At 45.7% G+C, this 21,944-nt stretch overlaps 1 protein-coding gene across 1 annotated transcript in view; it reads left to right on the top strand.

Moving 5' to 3' along the window:
* Positions 1-269: 269 nt before the first annotated feature.
* Positions 270-21,944, top strand: part of Pla2g4e (phospholipase A2 group IVE) — a 70,022-nt gene continuing 48,347 nt past the window's right edge. Inside the window, exon 1 of the mRNA XM_021156839.3 lies at positions 270-525. Coding sequence (XP_021012498.1) covers positions 307-525 — 219 coding nt within the window. The 5' untranslated portion in view covers positions 270-306. The remainder of the gene's footprint in view (positions 526-21,944) is intronic.

The raw sequence follows: 21,944 nt of genomic DNA on the forward strand, positions 1-21,944 counted from the left end.
TGGAGACAGCCCCGAGCCTGAATCGCAGCTCTGCAAAGCCGGTCTCCCCTAGCCTAGTGTGGGGCGGCGGCTCAGTCCTTGTTGCGTGCTGACCCTGTGCACACCAGGGAACCTTCTTTTACTTGTGCCGACCGGGTTGCTCGAAATGTTTCCGGCGCTCCCTTAGCGAAGCTGTGACCTCTTTCCCTCCCTCCCTCCCTCCTTAATAATTTATCTGACATATCTCCTGGAGGAACCTGCTGACACCTTTCCTTTCTCCCAAACCTCTCCTGAAATTCCCTGAGGATAAGAATCGGCTCCAGCTCTATGCAGTCTATTCCACACTCCGATAAAGCAGACGTGGCTGGGATGACCCACGCCTCAGAAGGCCACCATGGCCTGGGGACCAGCATGCTTGTCCCACAGAATCCACAAGGAGAAGAAGACAGCAAGCCAGGAAGAAACTGCAGTGAATTTGAAGATGCACAGGACCCACAGACTGCTGTGCCCTCACCTTTACTTCCCATGGCTTCTTGCAGCTCTCAGGTATGTCTTTTTTCTGAGGGGAAAGGCTCCTGTCCCCTTAAACTTGATCCCGCCCCCCTCCTGACTGAATAAGATCACATGTATTCTTGCAGTTTAAAGCTCAGATTTTGTTAATTTGTTTCTTTTTCTGGAGGTGATCCCTCTCCAACCCCATCAACCTACCTGTCTTTACCTCTTTGTGTTCAGAAAACCAGCTAACAGAAGTTGTAACCCTTGAATGAGTGTATCCTGCTATGTATCCAATACTCTGCTAGGCAGGGATTCATGTATGCACTTAGTGAGATGAAAAAGCTTGGAGATATTAGACATCTATTTTTTTTTTAAAGATTTTAAAAAAGGTTTGTATATGTATGTGTGTGACTATGTTTGTGTATGTCAGGTGTGTACAGTTATCTACAAGGGCAGAGGAGGGAGTCAGATCCCCTGGAGCTGGAGTTCCACCAGAGCCTTCACTTCAGCCTTGTTAAGGAATCTATTCAAGGTCACACAGGTGGTTTTGAATATGAATGGCCCCCATTGGCTCATACATTTGAATATTTAGTCACCTGGGAGTGGACCACTTTGGTAGAAGTAGGACTAGTAGGTGTTGCTTTGTTGGAGGAAGTGTGTCACTGGGGGTGGGCTTTGAGGTTTCAAAGCCCCTGCCAGGCCCAGTCCCCACTTCCCAACCCACCTCAACCCCCTGCCTCCCCCCCAACCCCCCCTACGGATCAGGATATAACTCCCAACTAAGTCTCTATCACCATGCTTGCCAAATCTGCTACCAAGCTCCCACCATGCTAGAAATTGACTAAGCCTTTAAAATTGTAAACCAGCCTCCAATTAAATTCTTTCTCTTCTAAGAGTTGGTATGGTCATGGTGTCTCTTCACATCGATAGAACAGGGACTCAGACAGATGGGTATCTATTTCTATTCATGAGATACTGAGAAGAAAGAAGGCCATGCTGGTGAAGGACCCAGCGTAGTGCCTGGAACATACCGTACCAAGTGCTCAAATATGCAGTCCACACAGCAGTGCCGTTCGTGTGGCAACATGCTACTGAGAAGGGAGTAACATCTTAAATAAGTCCTATCTGATAAATGTTGTACTGTACAAAAGCCAAAGTGTGTCAGCTCCCTCTCCCTGCTTCCCTCTGCTTGTCACTGGGGATCTGGGATGAAATGGTGATTCATACTTTGAGTTCTACGCAGTGAGCCTGGCCTAGGTCTCCCTCACAAGGAGCAGAGGCTGGGGACCCCTCACCTCCTACAGACCTTACTGGTCTCCCGTCTCCCCTCTGTCTGGCCCCTGGCTGGGTGGATCCATCCTGAGCTTTGACCACAGGGTCATCATACCTGTTCCTGGAAGTTGCAGCTTCATACACGCATCCTAGCCTTGTGAGGGATGCTGTGGGTGACCCCACCCTCAGGAGAACATGGCTCCACCCCTTAACCAAAGTGATGGCTCTATAGAAGGGTGGCACCTCTTATGGTGACCCTTCTCAGAGTCACAGATGCTGAGCAGCCAAGAGCCCCCAGGGGATGCCAGCTAGGCATTCTCTTGCTATGCAAAAAGGAGAGGCAGGAGTTGGGACAGCCTTCCTCCCCTTTGCCTTGGTAAAGAAGTCGCTGGCCTGTCCTTGCCTGCCCAGCATCCTATGCCTCCTGACTCACTCCCAGAGGCTCAGTTAAAAGGTGATGGCAGCAGTTAGGGCCCAGCGGTTTAGTATTGGTCTCATTGGAATGGGTGAGAGCCTGGGTGCACACTGGGGAATCAGATAGGACCCCACCCCTTGCTCTGTCATCTGTCCTCCTGTTAGCTCAGAAGAGGTCCTCAACTCCTTGGTCTTCCTATTTCCTTATGGATGGAGAAAAAGCAGGTAGGCAGTTGATAAGCTGCTTAGCCCAGGGCCCCAGCACCTGAGGGAGCAATGGAGGCCATCCTTGGGTTTCTTCTCTTCTGCCTTTGTCCTTCCCACATGTATTGGCATTTAGGAATGACGTGGAACCTGTGATGCCCTTTTCTTCCATCTGCTTTGTAGCAGAGAGGCCACCTATCCGGGACATAGGCCACCACAGACATTTAATTCTTATACTTTATTTTATTATTTCATTTTTGTGACTATCACTTCATGTATGATATTAATACAATAAAATACATTTAATCTAAAATTTTTAAATTTTTAATTAAACTTAAGATTTGCTTCTAAGGTTTCTTTTTTTGTTTTGTTTTTTACTTATTTATTTTTTTAAGATAAGGTTTTTCTACACAGCACTGTATATGAGAGTTCTGGAATTCTGGTTTCTTTAAAAACACAGAAATAAGCCGGGCATGGTGGCACATGCCTTTAATCCCAGCACTCAGGAGGCAGAGGCAGGCGGATTTCTGAGTTCGAGGCCGACCTGGTCTACAAAGTGTATAGCCAGGGCTATACAGAGAAACCCTGTCTCAAAAAAACAAAAAACAAACAAACAAACAAACAAACAAAAAAAACCACACAGAAATATTATAGGAATGAAGATTTGAATCCAGGTGTGGGATGTGGGGCTGCTTGGGACGCCTGCAGCAGCTGACCAGGATTTGCCTTGTGCTCTAGCAGAAACATGATTTTTCTTTCAGATGCAGCTAATTTCTGTGATTGTGTGATGTTTGGAGTTCTGGGAACTTTTCTGAGGGTGCAAAAACTTTCGAGCCTTGATGCTCACGGTTGGTGGTTGGTGGTCGTTCAGGGGATAATTGAGGCTTATTAGTACTCAGGCTTAAAGGAGAAACAAAAGGAAAGAAATTAGACTCAGGGATCTTCATCTCTCTCTCCCCTCCAACCTTCTTTCTCGCCTATGTAGTGATGAAACTACAGGTGAACCCGGACGGTGAGAGGAGAGGGAGGGAGGGTGGGAAAAAAGAATCTACAAAGTATTACTGTGTAGATCAGTCTGACCTCCGATTCAGAGAGGTCTGCCTGTCTCTGCCTCAGCATGCCTGACTTAAAGTCTCTTTTAAAATATATTAGAGGGGGCTGGGGAGATGTCCCAGCAGTCAATAGTGTATTGTGTACCGCCTTGTACGTGTAGAAAATGAAACTACTAAAGAATAGAGTAAGGGGTGCTGGAGTCCAGGTAGGGAAGATGGGGGGGGGGGGCAAGACAGGACAGGAGGGGTGAGATGGTGTCTGCTGTCATGCAGTACAGGAGGAGAACTGTGATGTTCCAGGGACCCGACATTCTCTTTGGTCCACTTTGAGCTCCTGTACTCACATGAACACACCCATACACAGATGCATACACATAATTAAAACAGATCTTTAAAAAAAATAACTATTTAAATATACTTGGAGGTTAGGATGAGAGCTCAGCAGTAGAACACTTACCCAGAAATTACTTGTACAGGGAGGGCCCTGGGCTCGGTCCCCAGCATCACACACACACACACACACACACACACATAAAACGCACCTAAACAAACCAAAAGTATTTTTAACACATAGCAGCTTCATATATTTATGGGACACAGTGTGACATTTAAGTAGATGTGGCTATCAGGCATTTATCATTTCTTCATGTTTGGAAGATTCAAACTCCTGTATTAGTTATTGGCAAATATTCCCTTAATTGTCATCAATCATAGTTATCTTAAAATGTTTGGAAAATGTTGAGGCAGATATATTGTAAACCTTCAATTTTTCTTACATAATATTATGCAATGAGGCTTATAATATTTGGGTATATCTATCCCAAGGCATACATTAAAATTAAGGTATGTTTTTTAGATTAAAGCCTAAAGTTCATAATTACATTTTTGTGTTTCTGGGTGTGGTAGTGGACATCAAACCGAGGGCATCAAAAATGGTAGGGGGGAAAAAAAGATAGCTCTAGTACTGAGCTATAACTCTGGAACTTCATAATTATAACCCTATGGCTTGGTTAATATTCCACAGTGTGCACGTAGGTACTCTATAGAGACGTTGGGCTCTATAATGAACTGTCAATTTCCATGATATTTTTCAGAGGCTGGTCAGGTGGTCATCCATGAAGACCTTTGTAAAATGTGTCGAGATTAAATGGCCACAGCCTTAGCCAGCTCTGCAGGGGGCGTGCGTGACTAGGGACATGGGGGCACATATGGTGTACATGGAGTCCTTGATAATAATCACATGGTAGCTTTTGAAGGAACAGCTCACTAATTCTAAAATGGCTTCTTCTCGGTTCTCTGCTTTGGTATTTGGAGGGTTCTGTCTAGAACCACCCATACAAACTCTTCTTTCTGGACAGTGTGTAGCCGCCAGTAAATCCCAGCTCATCAGGACGACTGGGCCTCCCTCCCTGGAGTTACATTCCCTGCCCTGTGCTCTTGGGAAACTGTTCTCAGGCTTGCCACATTCTCCTGAGAAAACCAGGAAGCACATTAGAGGCGGCTTCTTTTTTTAGTTTGGTGAACAAATATGTGTTGAGTGCCTACAATGTGCCTAGGATTGTTTCAGGAGTGGGAGACAGCACTGAGCACTGAGCAAGTCATGCGAGATCCAGCTCTCATGCAACCTACATGTCCGCTGGTAGGACAGCCTGAGAATAAATACAATACTATTATGATATAAAGGACAAGGCGTGTGTCAGCATGTGACTAGCCACAGAGACAGTGTGGCAGATATTTTGTTAACATTTAAATGAAAATGTGATGTGAGGATGTGAGGAATGATGAGAACGTGTTCCAAAAAGAACACATTCCTAAGTGCAAAGGCCCTGGGGTAGGCGCAAGTTTCATTGGTTTTAGAAACAGATAACCAGGGTGTCTGGTGGGCAGAAAGCAGGGGAAGATCAGGATGTCAGTGGTCCAGAGACTGCAGAAGCAGCCTTCTTAGCTTCCTTCTGTGGTCCAGAGAGAGCCACTGGAGGGCTTCAGCCTAAGGATCGATTCATCTGTGTGTTAGGACATCAGTGGAGGATGACACCTGATGACAGGAGATCCAGGAAAACAAATATGGCAGCTTTAGCTGTGGCCCAAGGATGGTGGCCTGACTAGGGGGTGAAAGAAATGGGCAGATTCTTGACCCCTTCTCAAAATAGAACCCACAAGATTCAGTGATAAGTTGACTATGAAATAAGCAATCACAGATATTGCTTAGTTTTTTTTTTTTCCTTTAGAAACTGCAAGATTCCAATAATTGGGTGAGAGACACTAGAGTAGAAGTGACTTGGGGTAAAAGGGACCGGAGGTTTCTGTCTTAGACATTTTAGTTTCATTTGTAGTGCAGAGAACTGAACCCAGGGCCTTGCACATGCTAGACCAGTGTCCAACCATTGAGCTATATCTCCGTCCTTGTCTCGGACATCTGAAATATGAGATACCTGCAAGTAGAAACGTCATGTAGAGAGTTGACAAGATGGTAACTTAGTAGGGAGATAATCTGTTTGAATACATGAAGCAGAATACAAATGAATTTTTTTTTAAAGATTTATTTATTTATTTATTATATGTAAGTACACTGTAGCTGTCTTCAGACACTCCAGAAGAGGGAGTCAGATCTCCTTGCGGATGGTTGTGAGCCACCATGTGGTTGCTGGGATTTGAACTCCTGACCTTCGGAAGAGCAGTCGGGTGCTCTTACCCACTGAGCCATCTCACCAGCCCACAAATGACTTTTTTTTTGAGACATGATTTTATGCATTCCAGGCTGGCATTGAACTTGCTATGTAGCTGAGATAGCCATGAACTCATGATCTTCTTGCCTCTCCCTCCCAAGTGCCTGGGTTACAGGCCTGTGCTACTATGCCCAGTTTATGTAGAGCTGAAGGTCAAATCCAGCATTTCTCCACCCGAGAGGCTAGCACTGTGCCAACTGATTTGCATCACCAGCCACAAAGTGAAGCTGGAGTCCTGCATCAGAAGTCTAGTTTTATAGGCAATTGTCCTGTGATGTCAGCGGTGCAGAGCGTGTGCTACCTTATTTAGCTAAGCAGATCGTGTACTTCATTGGGATGCTGAAGGAGATGAATGGACTTGGAGTGAATGTGGCAGTTAGACATACCTTCATGTTTTGGACTTGCATGTTTAGCTGTTTGGACAGAGTTGTTTCCTTTCTGAATCTCACAGATAAGACTGCTGCAGTCCCATCGCAACATCCAGTGGGGAGATCTTGTTTGTTACTGTCATTCCCATTCTTTTCGTTTAGAATCAGAATAAAGTTGTATTTCAAATAATCTAAAAAAAAAAAAAAAAAAAAGCCACTGCACAGGGTGAAATTGGCAATGGATAGGGCAGAGACAGAAGAGGCAGAGTTCTGCATTCCCCGGTTGTCTACCATCAGACACCCAGCTGCAGAAAGATCAGAAGAGGCAGAAGGCTGGGCACAGCCGTACATACCTAACAATCTTGCCACTTGAGGGGCAGAAGCAGGATTATTGGGAGTTGAAGATCAGCCTCTGTCCGTTATAGCAAGACCTGCCCCAAAACAGAGCCAGCAAACATGCAGAAGCAGAATGAAAAAAAGACAAGGTTGTAATTAACCAGCAAGGAAGAGTGTTGGTTCATTACAAAAAGAGCCAAGAGCTCTTTTCTCTAAGCACCCCAGCACTGCTGCACTGCTGTCTTCCTGAGCGCAGAGGAGGTGGTCCAGACGTGCTTTCAGGATGCTGAGTCTCCAGGCCAGCTTGCTTCCCCATTTCCCAGAAGATGCTCGCTGGGCCAGCTGCTTCCCAGAGAAGCTCCCAGCTTCCCACTATCTCCACCATCAAAGTTCCTATCTGCACTTGACTCCAGAGGCCACACCTCAGTTCCCACCCTGCAAGGTTCACACCCCATGGTCCACAGCTCACACCCTTCCCTCCTGGCAAAGCCCGCCCTACTCTGGGCCACCTACGCATAGTGAGGCAAGCTCGTTTTCCGGATTCTGCTGCCTACCTACCCTCCTGGAGTCTAAGTCTGTCCCCCACACCTTGACTGTAGGTCAAGATCCAGCTCAAGGCTCAGTCACTCAATCAAGTTCCAGTCTGGTACCTGAGGAAGTTTTCTTCAAGACTATCCCTCTGTGTCAGACCAGGTCACTGACGCCTACTAGGTACCTTCTGCCTCATCCTTCTGTCCTCTCCATCACCACATGTAGTAGGTTCCTCTCAGTCAGCCTTGCATCCTACTGCTTCTCATGATCCCTCATCCTGGCCTGAGCCACTTGCAACAACTCTTCCGCTCTCCATCCTGCCAAGCCTGTATATCTCTCCCCAAGCAGAGTGCTCTTAAGTCACCTCTCTGCTTCATACCTCCCAATGGCATCCATCCCTTATGATAAAATGCAAATTTATTTATTTATTTTTTTAGCTAAGGCTTTCAGAGTCATGTGACCCACCTTCCGAGCTACTTTTTACCTCATTTCTCATGATGCCCCAGACACTTCCTAAGTCTGCCAGCCTTTCCTGACTCTCAGTTCATTTGTTGTGCTCTTTGTCTGGGAGGCTTTTCTCTGCAGCTCCCTTTCAGCTACAGCATAAAGGCTACCTGCTCTGGGAGACCCTGATTCTTCCCCTAGCCAGAGCCAGGCTGTCCCTGCCATGGCCCTTCATTGTACCCTGCTCTCCAGCTCAATCCGTGCACAGCTACTGCTAATGATTGGTGTTTATTTACTCTTTATCTAGTAAATCTACTTCACTGGGAGATACAGGTTTCACATAAATTTTGGTATCTAGAATCTATAACATAGTTCCAAGCCCTGGGGTGGCATTCAAATATCTTTGTTGTCAGTGATTGAAGCTTTCCCTAATGTCCTTCAAGCTCTCTTACGATTAGTTTCTTTCATTTATCTGTCCTGTAGAAAAAGTAATAAAGCTCTTGATTGCTACATGATATTAAAATTTGTTATCTATCAGACTCTGCATGGTAGTGATGCAACCAGTGTGTATGTGTGTGTGTGTGAGAGAGAGAGACAGAGAGACAGAGACAGAGAGACAGAGACAGAGAGACACACATGGAGACACAGAGAGAACACATGAGTGTTCTGAGCGTATAGCCATACAACTAGCTCGTGACATGAATGTTATTGACCCAGTTTTGCACACGGAAACAATGAATCAGAGAAAATAAATTGCCTAACGCTACCTAGCATATGTGTCTACATGTGCTCTCCTTTGTGTTTGTCGTGAGGGTTTTGCCTCTCCAACCACCTGTGAAGTTGTTGCAGGCTTTGAAGTTGCTGCAGGCTTTTGGTCAGAGGTATCTTTGGTTTGCTTTTGGTGTCTCCCACCCCCACACTGCAGGTGCTTCCTAGATGTCATTTGTGTCACTTGGGAGGATGTGTTGGCCAGCATGGACAAAGGGTTTCATGTTTTTGCCAAAGCTGTTAGAGCGATGAGTTATAGAGCTAATCTGAGGAAGGTAAGTGAGCACCCCCAGAGCCTCACTTCCAGGGGCCCAAAAGCTTCCCCTCCCTCAAGTAGCTCTCTCTTCTCGGCTAGGTTGGCCCTGTCCTTGCTAAGAAGTGAAATTGCTCCAATTACATTTGTCACAGGAAGCATCCAAGGCCTCTCCCACAGGCTCACAAGCAGCTATAAGGGTTACAGTTGTCCTCAGAGTCCGGGCATGGCAAGAGAGTAACAGAACTGCACAACTGAAATAGACTGTCTAGATAAGAGGCTGCTCCTTGCCCAGCACAGGAATCTTCTCAGGATCTCCTCGGCAGGTTCTCCCTACACAGCTCCAGCCCACGGCTCTGCTGTTCCGAGGTGGTTTGTCTGGGTATTCTTGTTTACAGTGTAGGGATGAAATTTAGGGCCTCATGCACTTTTATTTTCAAATAGTCTGACTACATTTTCCAGGCTAGTCTTAAACTGGTTCTGTAGCTCAGGCGGGCCCTAAATTAATAGCTCAGAACATTGGAAAGCCAAGCAAAAATTTCTTTCCCCAATAGCTCCAGACCACTCCAGTGGGCAGCAAATCTTTCTTCAGTCTTTCTGCCTGGGGTTTGTGTGTGTGTGTGTGTGTGTGTATACATGTGTGAACATGTATGCACACCTGAGGGATATTAGCCTCCACTTTGCTTATCTGAGCCAGGGTCTCTCTCTCTCAGTCTCTCTCTCTCTCTCTCTCTCTCTCTCTCTCTCTCTCTCTCTCTCTTTCTCTCCCTCCCTCCCTCTCTCTCATTGGCTTGGAATTCACAAACAAGATTAGGCTGGCTGCCCAGTGAGCTGCAGGGATCTGCCTGTCTCTACCTCCCCAGGATGGGATTACAAGTGCTTCTACCACCCCTGGCTTTTTTTAGAAATGTGTTTTCTGGGGACTAAATCAAGTCCCCATGTTTTTATGGCAAGTACTTTACCGGACGAGCCATTACCCCACCCCAAGCCATTACCCCACCCTTCTCTAAGTCGTTCTATTTAATTGTTTGCTTTCATTATTTATTTCAAAGAGATTTTTGTTTACTGGGAAAACTAATCCACCATGCGTTTTGCCTTTCTTTTTTGTTTGTTTGTTAATTTTGTTTTGTTTTGAGTCAGGGTCTTACTGTGTAGCCCAGGCTGGCCTCTAATTCCCAGAGATTCACCTGCCCAGGATCACAGGTGTGAGCCACCACACCTAGTCTCTTGGCAAATACTTTTACAACTTGGTCGTATTCTGTATGGTTGTCTGACGACAGAGAAGTTTAGTATGTAGACACTGGAATTACCTGCTTATTTCCCTGTATTGTGCTGCAGTTTGTTTGTTTGTAAGATTTATTTATTATATGTAAGTATACTGCAGCTGTCTTCAGACACTCCAGAAGAGGGCATCAGATCTCATTACGGATGTTTGTGAGACACCATGTGGTTGCTGGGATTTGAACTCAGGACCTTTGGAAGAGCAGTCAGTGCTCTTAACTGCTGAGCCATGGCTCCAGCCCTTCTGTTTGTTTTTAACATTATCTTTAGTGTGGGGGAGGTAGTGGGTGACAGTGTGCTGTGGTCCCATGTGGAGGTCACAGGACAGCTTGTAGGCTGTTCTCTCCTTCCACCGTGTGGGTTCTAGATAGCAAACATGGGTCTTCAGACTTGGAAACATCTGGAGAGACGGCTCACTGGTTAAGACAACCCAGGTTCAAATCCCAGCACCAACCCTGCAGCTCACAAGAGTTTGCAATTCTAACTCCAGTGGACTCAACACCACCTTCTGATCTCCTGGGGCACTGGGGACACAAGTGGGACACACACGCAGACAAAACACTCATATACATAAGACAACAAATCTTGAAAAGAACTTTAAAACTTTATTTTGTATTTTTCACTGATTTTTAACTTCTTAGAATGACATTTTTATTTTAGGTGCATTTGGTATTTTGCCTCAATGTGTGTCTGCTCCTGTCCAGGTCCCCTGGAACTGGAATTACAGACAGCAGTGAGCTGCCATGTGGGCACTGAGCATTTAACACAGGTCCTCTGGAAGATCAGCCAGTACTCTTAACCACTAAGCCATGAGTCCAAACCCCTTCCACCTGCTCCTTTTTGAGTCTCACATAGCCTAGGCTGGTCTGAGACTCACTGTGTAGTTGAGGGCGACTTCAAGGTCCTGACCCTGGGATGAGAGGGATGTGCCATCATACCTCACTTCATCTCAGTAAACCAGTAGAAGAGTGAGATACAGTTTTAACTCATTTTCCCTCAAGTGACAATATGGGAACAGTGGTTATTTTTCCAGTATAATTTATCATATATATCATTCCTCTACTGGGAAAAAACCATAGTTTTCACATGTAAATTTCCTGTACAAATACCAGTGGGTTGGCTTTCTGACTCTGTGGGCTTTAAATACTGTAACTTTGAAATATATTTACTAGAGTTAATAGAATTATTATTAGAATTACTTTTTATCCTTAATTGTATCCATTTAATTTCACTGAATTTATTTTTATTTTTATTTTTTAATCTTTTTTTTATTGGATTTTTTCTTTATTTACATTTCGAATGTTATCCCCTTTCCTGGTTTCCCCTCTGAAAAGCACCCTCCCCCTATTCCCTCCACCCTCCCCTGCTCATCAACCCACCCACTCTTGCTTCCTAGCCCTGGCGTTCCCCCACACTGGGGCATAGAGCCTTCATAGGACAAAGGGCCTCTCTCCCCATTGATGTCTGACTAGGCCATCCTCTGCTGCATATGTAGCTGGAGCCATGAGTCCCACCATGTGTGTTCTTTGGTTGGTGGTTTAGTCTCTGGGAGCTCTGGGGATACTGGCTAGTTCATATTGTTGTTCCTCCTATGAGGCTGCAAACCCCTTCAGCTCCTTGGGTACTTTCTCTATCTCCTTCATTGGGGACCCTATGCTCAGTCCAATGGATGGCTGTGAGCATCCACCTCTGTATTTGTGAGGCACTAGCAGAGCCTCTCAGGAGACAGCTATATCAGGCTCCTGTCAGCAAGCACTTGTTGGTATCCACAACAGTGTCTGGGTTTGGTGATTGTAAATGGGATGGCTCCCCAGGTGAGTCAGTCTCTGGATGGTCATTTCTTCAGACTTTACTCCACACTTTATCTCTGTAACTCCTTCCACGGGTGTTTTGTTCCCATGGACTAAGATGGACTGAAGTATCCACACTATGGTCTTCTTTCTTCTTGAGTTGGACATAGTATTACTACCTGAAGACCCATCAATATCACTCCTGGGCATATACCCAGAAGATGTTCCAACATGTAATAAGGGCACATGCTCCACTATGTTCATAGCAGCCTTATTTATAATAGTCAGAATCTGGAAAGAGGCCAGATGTCCCTCAACAGAGGAATGAATACAGAAAATGTGGTACATTTACACAGTGGAGTACTACTCAGCTATTAAAAACAATGACTTCGGGGCTGGTGAGATGGCTCAGTTGGTAAGAGCACCCGACTGCTCTTCTGAAGGTCCGAAGTTCAAATCCCAGCAACCACATGGTGGCTCACAACCATCCATAACGAGATCTGACTCCCTCTTCTGGAGTGTCTGAAGACAGCTACAGTGTACTTACATATAATAATAAATAAATCTTTAAAAAAAAACAAAAAATAAACAATGACTTCATGAAATTCTTAGACAAGTGGATGGATCTGGAGGATATCATCCTGAGTAAGGTAACCCAATCACAAAAGAGCACACATGATATGCACTCACTGATAAGTGGATATTAGCCCAGAAGCTCAGAATACCCAAGATACAAGTCACAAACCACATGAAATTCAAGAAGGAAGACCATAGTGTGAATTCTTCGATCCATCTTAGAAGGGGAGAACAAAATACCCATGGAAGGTGTTTGGGGTTTGTTTGTTTGGTTGGTTGGTTGGTTTGATTTGGTTTTTTTGGTTTGGTTTTTTGAGACAGGGTTTAGCTGTCCTGGAACTCACTTTGTAGACCAGGCTGGCCTCGAACTCAGAAATCTGCCTGCCTCTGCCTTCCGAGTGCTGGGATTAAAGGCATGCGCCACCACGCCTGGCTAGGTGTTTGGTTTTATTTTTTTAATTTTCACTCTTCTGCATAAATTTTAGAATCTTTAATTGGAAATGTGATCATGTTAAATGTATGGATTGACTTAGAAAGATATTATAGTTCTACTTTCCCCCTAGGGCAGGTATGATGTCTCCATTTTCTGATTTTATGTCTGTGATGAGCTTTATAGCTTTCTACAGAGTTTCTGTAAATTTTTTATAGTTTACATAGAATATTCTCTCTCAGTCTCTCAGTTCACCCCCCACCCCACCTCCTCTCTTATGTGCCCTTTAGCTGTCCTGGAACTCATTATGTAGACTAGGGTGGCCTGAACTCATAGAGATTCAACAGCTTCTACTTCGAGAGTGCTGGAAATAAAGATATGTGCCACCACACCTGGCCCGAGAGGATATTTTCTCTCTTGTATCTCTAGTGACTACTATTTTTATGGGAAAGTTAAGATTTCCCACTTATTTTTTATAAGCATTCATCTTTATTATACCACCACTAGTAAATGTGTTAGACTTGCTGTTCATCACCATGGAAACGAACAAACCCAATCCAGCCTTACCAAAATATGTGACTCTTAAGCAGATGAGTGGAGTACACTAGATATTCAACATTTTTGTTGCTGGTAGTTTTGAGATAGGCTCTCATGTAGCCAGGGCTGTCCTCGAACTCTCTATGGAGCTGAGGATGACCTCAACCCTAACCCTAATGTGCATCCCCACATCCAACTATAGAATGCATATTCTTAAAGGTTATCACTTATAGACTGCTTAAAACATTCAAAATATTACCAGCTATAGTTTGGAAATCCATCCCTATGCAGAGAAGAGTGAGGAGTTTGAACATCCAGGGCTGCACTGGGCTGGGCTTTCCTTATCAGACTCGTGGAATGGTGGGAGTGCACCACCCCCAGGGTGGAGGAAGGCTTCTGTTCTGCTCCAGTGTCACCCTTTCAGCTGGGTAGTGGATTGGTTCCTGGGTGTTCCCTTGATTATTCTTTATAAATCATAACTTTGCATATCATTGCTTAATATATTTGAAAGGGAGGGACTCTGATTAGGAGATACACAGTGCATTTCTAGGGGCAGAAAAGCAAGTCAGCCCCTCCCCGTCCCTGCCCTCTCCCTGCCCTCTCCCTGCCCTCTCTCTGCCCCCTCTCCTTGCCCCCTCTCCCTGCCCTCTGGATATCTTTGGGGTAAAAAGGCATCCTGAAGCCCAAGTGTCAAGATCATTTGTAAATTCTTTTGAAATGCTTATTTCATTTAAAATTAATACACATTGTATTCGACATGTAATAATCAAACATATTTCTGGGACATTTGAGAATTCTTATCTGAACTAGCTCAAGCCATGACTTCATTTCCTGTGGTTTCACTGCAGCCACCTGTACCTTCCTTTGTCCCATCTGCTGATCTTGTCTCAGACTGTCCTTTGCCCTTTCCATCACACCTTCCTATTAGGAGAGAGCAGCTGACCCCTGTGGCCAGGAGCAACACTGCATCTCCTCTCTGGCTCTAGGTAGGACAGCAACCAGCCCTCCTCTCTTAACACCAATGTGTTGCTAATGCAACAGGAGTAGGTGCACGCATGATAGGGTTGACTTCCAGACTCCGGACAAAGGAGATGCCTGAGTAGCTCCTGATGAGGGAGGAATCAAAGCAGAGGGAGGGAGCTAGAGAGTGGATTCCTGAAGGCATAGGCACAAGCAGGTGACTCCCACCATCCCAGAAGACCTGCCCTCATCAAAAGGCACAAGGGACTCAGTCCAGCCCAGAACACACACACACACACACACACACACACACACACACACACACACTCACACGGCACCACTCTGTCTTCATTTCTTACCTCCCTTCCCAAAGAAGCAAAGTGGAGACCTGCCACAGAAGGGCTGGCCAAGTACCAGAACTGCTCCAACACAAGAGGCAGAGTAACTGAAACCAAATTTGTGTAAGCTTAAGCAGATAAAAAGTACCTTTGCATTGTCCCCTGCACCTGTGGCTTCATCAGGTGTCACCCAGACCACTACCTTGACTGTAGCAAGAGTTGCTGGGGTTCCCTTTGTCAGGGTGCCCTTCCTACAGAGCATCCAGAATGTCTGCCCCTGGCTTTTGCTTAGAGCCATCTGAAGCCCAAGGTCACCATGAATGGAGGAAAGAAGAGGCTGGGCAGAGACTGAGGGGTTTGTATCAGGTGGGGACTTGTCATACTACAAGGTCTCACTGTGTCACTAGAGCCAACTGGGCCTCCATACCCTCTGTGAAAATTTACTTGAACCTCAAAACCAACCAAATGCCACAGGAACAAGCCCAGGGTGTTTTCCCAGAATCGGGCTGACACTCATCCCAAGTTGGGCTGGACCAGTGGGTCCAAGTCTTATTGGGGACAGTTAGAAATGAGCCTTTCAAGTCACACTCCAAGCCCCACAGACTAGCCACTCAGATCCAGTCTGGTCTTGTGGCTTATTCTCCTGTGATATTGCAGGAACCTTTTCTTTCCAAAGGTCCAGGGAAGAACGGATGCAACCTCTGTATAAACTGAGGACATGGCCGCTCCAAGGAATGTTTGAAGGGAAGGTTTTTATTGTAGATATGATCCATCAAGAGAACAGCCAAAGGCATCTGGAAGAGTCCAGAGCAGAGAGAGAAAGGAGCAGACAGAACATGGCCAGCAGATTGGACCAGGCCATGGGGGGTGGCGGGGAGAACGAGTGCAAAGGAGACCAAGGGAGAGGGGACCAGGAGAGGAGGATAAAGGAGGGCACCTGGCCAAAATGGCAGGGTTATACGGGAATGAGAAGCTGGGGGAGGGGAAGCCCATGAACTGGAGCTTAGGGTAGGGAGTGGGGTGAGAAGAACCTCTGAGAAAGCCTGGAGGCCAACATGCATTTTGGTATGTTAATAGGCATCACAGATAGCCATTTGTCCCTCGTATGATAACCTCCATATGCATACAGACACACAGAGAAACAATCACACACAGACAAGCATACACAACAGTCAGATGGACATGTGTACACAAAGAGGCACACAGACATACAGACAATCACACAAAACATAGCAGTGCAGAGACACATACATAGACAGACACTCATATACAGACAGACATACACACATAGAGTTGCATACAGACACACATAGACATGTACACACACAGAAACATAAATAGACATATATAGACATGAATATACACACAGACACACATAGAGCTACACACAGACACATAGGTACACTTCTATACATTGCCATAGATATGCACATTGTCACAGGCTCACACATGCTCACATATACAGGCACAGAGGGACACACAAACAGTTCCTTCATAGAACACACACATCACTGTACACACTATCCCTGTCATGTCTTAGAAGTACCCTACCAACCTCTTATCGCGTCTATGCTGGTGCCCAAGCATGGCGTGTCCAACTGGGCAACAAGGAATAAGCCAGACCCAAAGGCCAGCAAGAGGAGAGAACTCAGATGCATGGCAGACGAGAACATAGAAGGCCAGCCTTATTCCTGGAGTTCTGGACTGACCTAGTCTGAGAAAAGCCCGGAGACTGGGGCCAACAGCTCCTGCTCCCAGCCAATACTCTGCCCAGTGTACCACACTGCCTTTCTAAACACAAAGAGGCACTGATTTGAAGCTGATAGAGAGCCCTAGCCACCTGTACTGGCCTGTCCCCGTCAGCCCCCTGGTCTGGTACCATTTTGTCTGATTTCTGTCCTGGAAATCTTGAGAAGTGACTAAGAGTTTTGCCTCAGGGGTTGGAACCAAATGGAGGCAGTAGGGGTTGACTTTATTCTGCTGGGACTTGGCTAGAACTAAAGTCAGTCAAAAGGCAGACACTAGTGAAGAAACTTTCTCAGCCAGGTCTTCATAGAATCCAGCCAAGCAGCCTGACCAAATGAACCCAGAGAAGAACCTGCTAGATCTGCCCAACCCCCTCCTGAGCAGCTGGGGAGGCTCCCTGCTGCAGAATGGCTTTCAGGAGACTTGGCAAGGCTGCTAGAAACTGCTAGGTTTTAGACCAAGGATGAAGATTATCTGGTGTCTCGCTAGGGCAGTGGTTCTCAACCTATGGGTCCCACCCCTTTGAAGGGGGCTTGAGCGATATTTACATTACGGCTTATAGTAGTGGTAAGATTACAGTTATGAAGTAGCAGTGAAAATAGTTTTATGGCTGGGATCACCTAAACATGAGGAACTGTATCAGAGGGTCACAGCATGAGGGGCTGTACCAGAGGGTCACAGCATGAGGGGCTGTACCAGAGGGGTCACAGCACGCGGAGGTTGAGAATCACTGAGATCAAAGAGGGCAAGCTTGCACGACCACAGCTTGTGCGACCACACCTGTCTAACAACCCTACTGTTTTTTATCTCGCAATCTCATGGATAAGTCTGAAAGCATGGTTTCATGGTCTTGAGCCTGACACCAGAGAGCCCTCCGACTTCCTAGAAATGTCTAAGGTCAGTTGAGTGTCTACAGCTAGTGGTGGGATCCTTTGGGGGTTGTCCAAGATTTTCCATTCCTGTGACTGGTGTGTTCATGGGAGACTGGTAAGGCTGCATCAACTCTAAGCCATGACAAGGGCAGCAGCATGCAGCCTTTCCAGCACGACAGTTAAATTTCCGAGACAGCAACATAAAGCTCTGTTTTTTAAAAAAATCCCATTTTAAGGACTGGGACCTGGGAAGCTGGGGATGAGATTGCTCAGTGGTTAGGGGCACTGACTGGATGCTCTTCCAGAGGGTCTGGGTTCAATTCCAAGCCCCCACACTGCAGCTTACAACTGTAAGTCCTGTTCCTGGGGATCTGACATCCTCACACAGACAGGCATGCAGACAAAACGCCAATGCACATTAAGAATAATCATTTTTTTAAAAAAATAAATGGGGCCCAGCAGTGGTAGCGTATGTCTTTAATCCCAGCACTTGGGAGGCAGAGGCAGGTGGATTTCTGAGTTCGAGGCCAGCCTGGTCTACAGAGTGAGTTGCAGGACAGCCAGGGCTACACAGAGAAACCCTGTCTCTAAAAACCAAAAATAAATAAATAAATAAATAAAATAAATAAGGGTGGTGGGACTGGGATGAACATGGTGGCCTGAGCCTATACTCCCAGCACTCAGGAGGCAGAGACAGGTGTATCTCTGTGAGTTCAAGGCCAGCCTACTCTAAAGGGCAAGTTCCAGAACAGCCTATAAAGAGAAACCCTGTCTCAAAAACAAAACAAAAAAACCCAAAAAACCACAAAACAACAATAAAACAGCATCAACAAAAATAAAGAAAGGAAATAGGATCTAGAGGCTGTCCTTTAGGCCCTGCTTCTGGAGACGGGACAGCCAGCGCCCCACAGCACCGTCTCAGCCATGATCAACTGGCTCTGCAGTTCAAGACAAGGTTATAAGAGTTGCCATTAGGAACTGTGTGTGTGTGTGTGTGTGTGTGTGTGTGTGTGTGTGTGTGTGTGTGTGTGTAAGAGAGAGGTGGGGGAAGGGAGGTGGAGAGAGAAAGAGACACACACAGTGAGTGTCATTAGAATTGCCTATAGGAACGAGAGTGGTATCTTGCAGCAGCTTGGGCATCCTACCAATGGCCTCACTGTTGAAGAAAATGTTCCTCACTCCTCTAGCAGATGTTAGCAGCACATAAATCTCCAGGGAGGGGCAGCGTCCCATGAGCTCCTCTTCTTGCCGTGACAGGGTATTGACAGGCCTAGTGCTATACCCATCTTTTTTAAGAGTGCAGTAGCCATGCCATAGCTGGAAGTGAGCGCTCACCACCCTCCACCCTCGCCCCGTCTTCCCTGGTGTCCCCTGAGCCTTTGAGGGAGTGATGATAGAAGCCCTACTTGTGGCTGAGCTTTGCACAGAGACTTATTCTCATTTCAACCAATTAAAAATCTGTTCAGCTACCACTGCCTGCTGGTGGGGGTCGGGGGAGCTGCTTCACCCAAATCTAGTAAACACTAATCTCTGTGTATAAACACGCTGTAGTGGGAATATCACATCCATTTAGCCACCCAGCAGAACTGACGTGCCGACTCCCCCACGACTGCCTATGACCTCCTAGCTCGTGCTTTTGAACAGTTTGACAGTTCAGGGCACGTGGCTGCTGCTGACATTACATCCATACCCACAAAGCAGAGTGAGACAAGCTTGTGCTCACCAGCTTCCTCCCTGTCTCTTTTTCCTTCAGTCCAAGGCCTTAGCCAATGAGATAACACCACCCACATTGATGGGGGTCATTCTTCCTCCATTAAGCCTCTCTGGAAACAGCATCACAGATAAACTCAGAGGTGGGCCTCCAGTTGACTCCAAACCCAGCCGTATTTGGACTTATTCTGACTATTATTGAAATATTATCTTTTGTGTTGCTTTCTTGGTTTATTTCTTTTTGTTGTTTTGTTTTGTTTTTTTAAGACAGGGTTTCTCTGTATAGTTCTGGCTGTCCTGGAACTCACTCTGTAGACCAGGCTGGCCTCAAACTCAGATATCTGCCTGCCTCTGCCTCCCAAGTGCTGGGATTAAAGGCGTGGGCTACCATCGCCCGGCTCTTGGTTTATTTCTTTTTTTTTTTTTTTTTTTAGGTTTTTCGAGACAGGGTTTCTCTGTATAGCCCTGGCTGTCCTGGCACTCACTTTGTAGACCAGGCTAGCCTCGAACTCAGAAATCCGCCTGCCTCTGCCTCCGGAGTGCTGGGATTAAAGGCGTGCGCCACCACGCCCAGCTCCGGTTTATTTCTTTATTGATTTGCTCCATTGAATTTTTCCTTAAATTTTATGTCTATCAATGGTGTTAGAAAATTATGTGTCAGTTCTTGGTATGTTTTATATTTGTGATTTATATGAAAATTGTTTTATAGGAGTATTTAGTAGTTAATTATAGCTGCGTATGTGGGTTATAAATTTTGGAAAAAATGTTCTAGTACATTTTAAAGTTTTGTTTCCTTTTAAAATTTCGTCATTATCTCATTCCAATCTTTAAAAATAATAGTACCTCCAGCACTTGGGAGGCAGAGGCATGTGGATCTCTGTGAGTTCGAGGCCAGCCTGATCTATAGAGTGAGTTCTAGGACAGCAAGACTGTTAAACGGAGAAACCCTGTTGTGAGCTGGCTATGAGCTGCATGAGAAGGATGCTGAGACCCAAACTTGGGTCCTCTAGAGAGCACCACGTGTTCTCAGCCACTGAGCCACAATACTCAGGAAACTTTCATAGGTGATAATAATTCTGGAGACTTTGCAAGTCAGAAAAATTTTCATTTTGATATTTATTTTGATCTCATGCATAAATTCTACTTCTAATAAGTGTACCCATATAATCTCAATATAATCCATCCTCAGAATTTGGGAAGAATTGGTCTATCGACTTCTAAATGCTGGCCAGTGCTTCAACAATACCTCTCTTCAAGAGATAGTCTCTTTGTAGCGTAAGGATACAGTACAGTGTTTCTCAACCTGTGGGTCTCGACCCCTCCCCTTTCACAGGGTCATCTAAGACCATCAGAAAACATTATATTTAAATTATGATTCATAACAGTAACGCAATTATAGTTATGAAGTAGCAATGAAAATAATTTTGTGGTTGAGGATCACCATACATGAGGAACTGTATTAAACGGTCACAGCACTAGGAAGGTTGAAAACGGCTGTTCTAGGGAGTTACCTAAGAACTTGACTATAGAGGCCAGAGAGCTGGAGGAGGCAAAAAGAGGCAAAAAGGGAGAAGTACAGAGGGGAGTGACTGAGAGAAGGGAGGGAGAATCAAGCAGGGGTAAGGGCTCTGACTACTGAGTTGAGATGTTCACTCTAGCCCAGACTAAAAACATCAGACCTAGCCACTCCACTCCAACGTATGCAATCAAGTAAACCAAAGCAGTCTTGCATAAAAACCTGTGCATGGACATGTATGGTAGCTTTATCCCTAACTGCTAGCCATGAGAAACAACCTTGCTCTTCAACTGATGGGTAAAGAAACTGGAACGTTCCTAGTTGAATACTGCACCATAATGGAAAAGAATAAATGTGTTACATGCAGCAATCCCAGTACACTTCAATTGCCTAGACAAAAGGAGCCAGGCACAGAAGAGCAAACTGGGATTGACTAACACTCTGGAAAAGTTGATTCCAATCTGCAGTGACATGAGGACAGATGAGTGGCAACCCAAGGACAGGCTGACAGCAGAGGACTTTGATGCAATCTGAAGGCAGATGTTGCAGGACTCTCTCTGACTAGGTTGGGGAGGGTCAGAGGCAAAGTAAAAAAAAAAAAAAAAAAAAAGGAATAGTACTTATCGGCCTCCCACGTCTTCCTCTGACACAGGCCCTCCTCCAAATCCCTTCTGCAGATCCTGCTCCAAGGCCCTGTTGCACAGGCCCAGACTGGCAGCCAGAGACTCTGTGACAAAAGATGTCCTAGAAACCAATGTGTTGGCAGAGCTAGGCAAGAGGCTGTGCCCCACAAGTAGAAGAAAAGGTTTTGATGACCAATGAACCTTTGGCAAGCCATGACTCATTCCGTGGAGCCACGGAATGTTGAAAGAGATATGCCTGCCTAGGCCACACAGAAATGACAGTCACCTGTCATCCCCAAAGACTTGATCTCTTTTTCTTTATTTCTTTATTTTCATACATGTTTGTGTGGATATGTAACGTGTGTACAGATGTGTACATATGTATGCAGGTGCACTCACCTATGCTCTCATGGTTGCTTGAGTATCCTCTGCCATTATTTGCCACTTTTATTTTTTTTAAATAAAATTCTCACTATGTAGCTCCTGCTTGTCTGGAACCCACTATGTAAACTAGAATGACCTTGAACTCTCAGAAATCTTTGCCTTCCAAGTGCAACGATTAATGGCCTGTACAACCACACCTGAATAGCCCATGGTGACACCTGGCTTCAAACCTGCTCTTTCTTAAACACTACCTCCTCAAAGCCCTTCCTGGAGTCCCAACACTGGGGGACCCTGACTCTCTGTCTCCCTAGCTGAGTCTTTAATCTCTTCTCCAAACCT

This window comes from Mus caroli, unplaced genomic scaffold (genome assembly GCF_978045245.1).
Source record: "Mus caroli unplaced genomic scaffold, Mus_caroli_1 scaffold_2, whole genome shotgun sequence".
Lineage (NCBI taxonomy): Eukaryota > Metazoa > Chordata > Mammalia > Rodentia > Muridae > Mus > Mus caroli.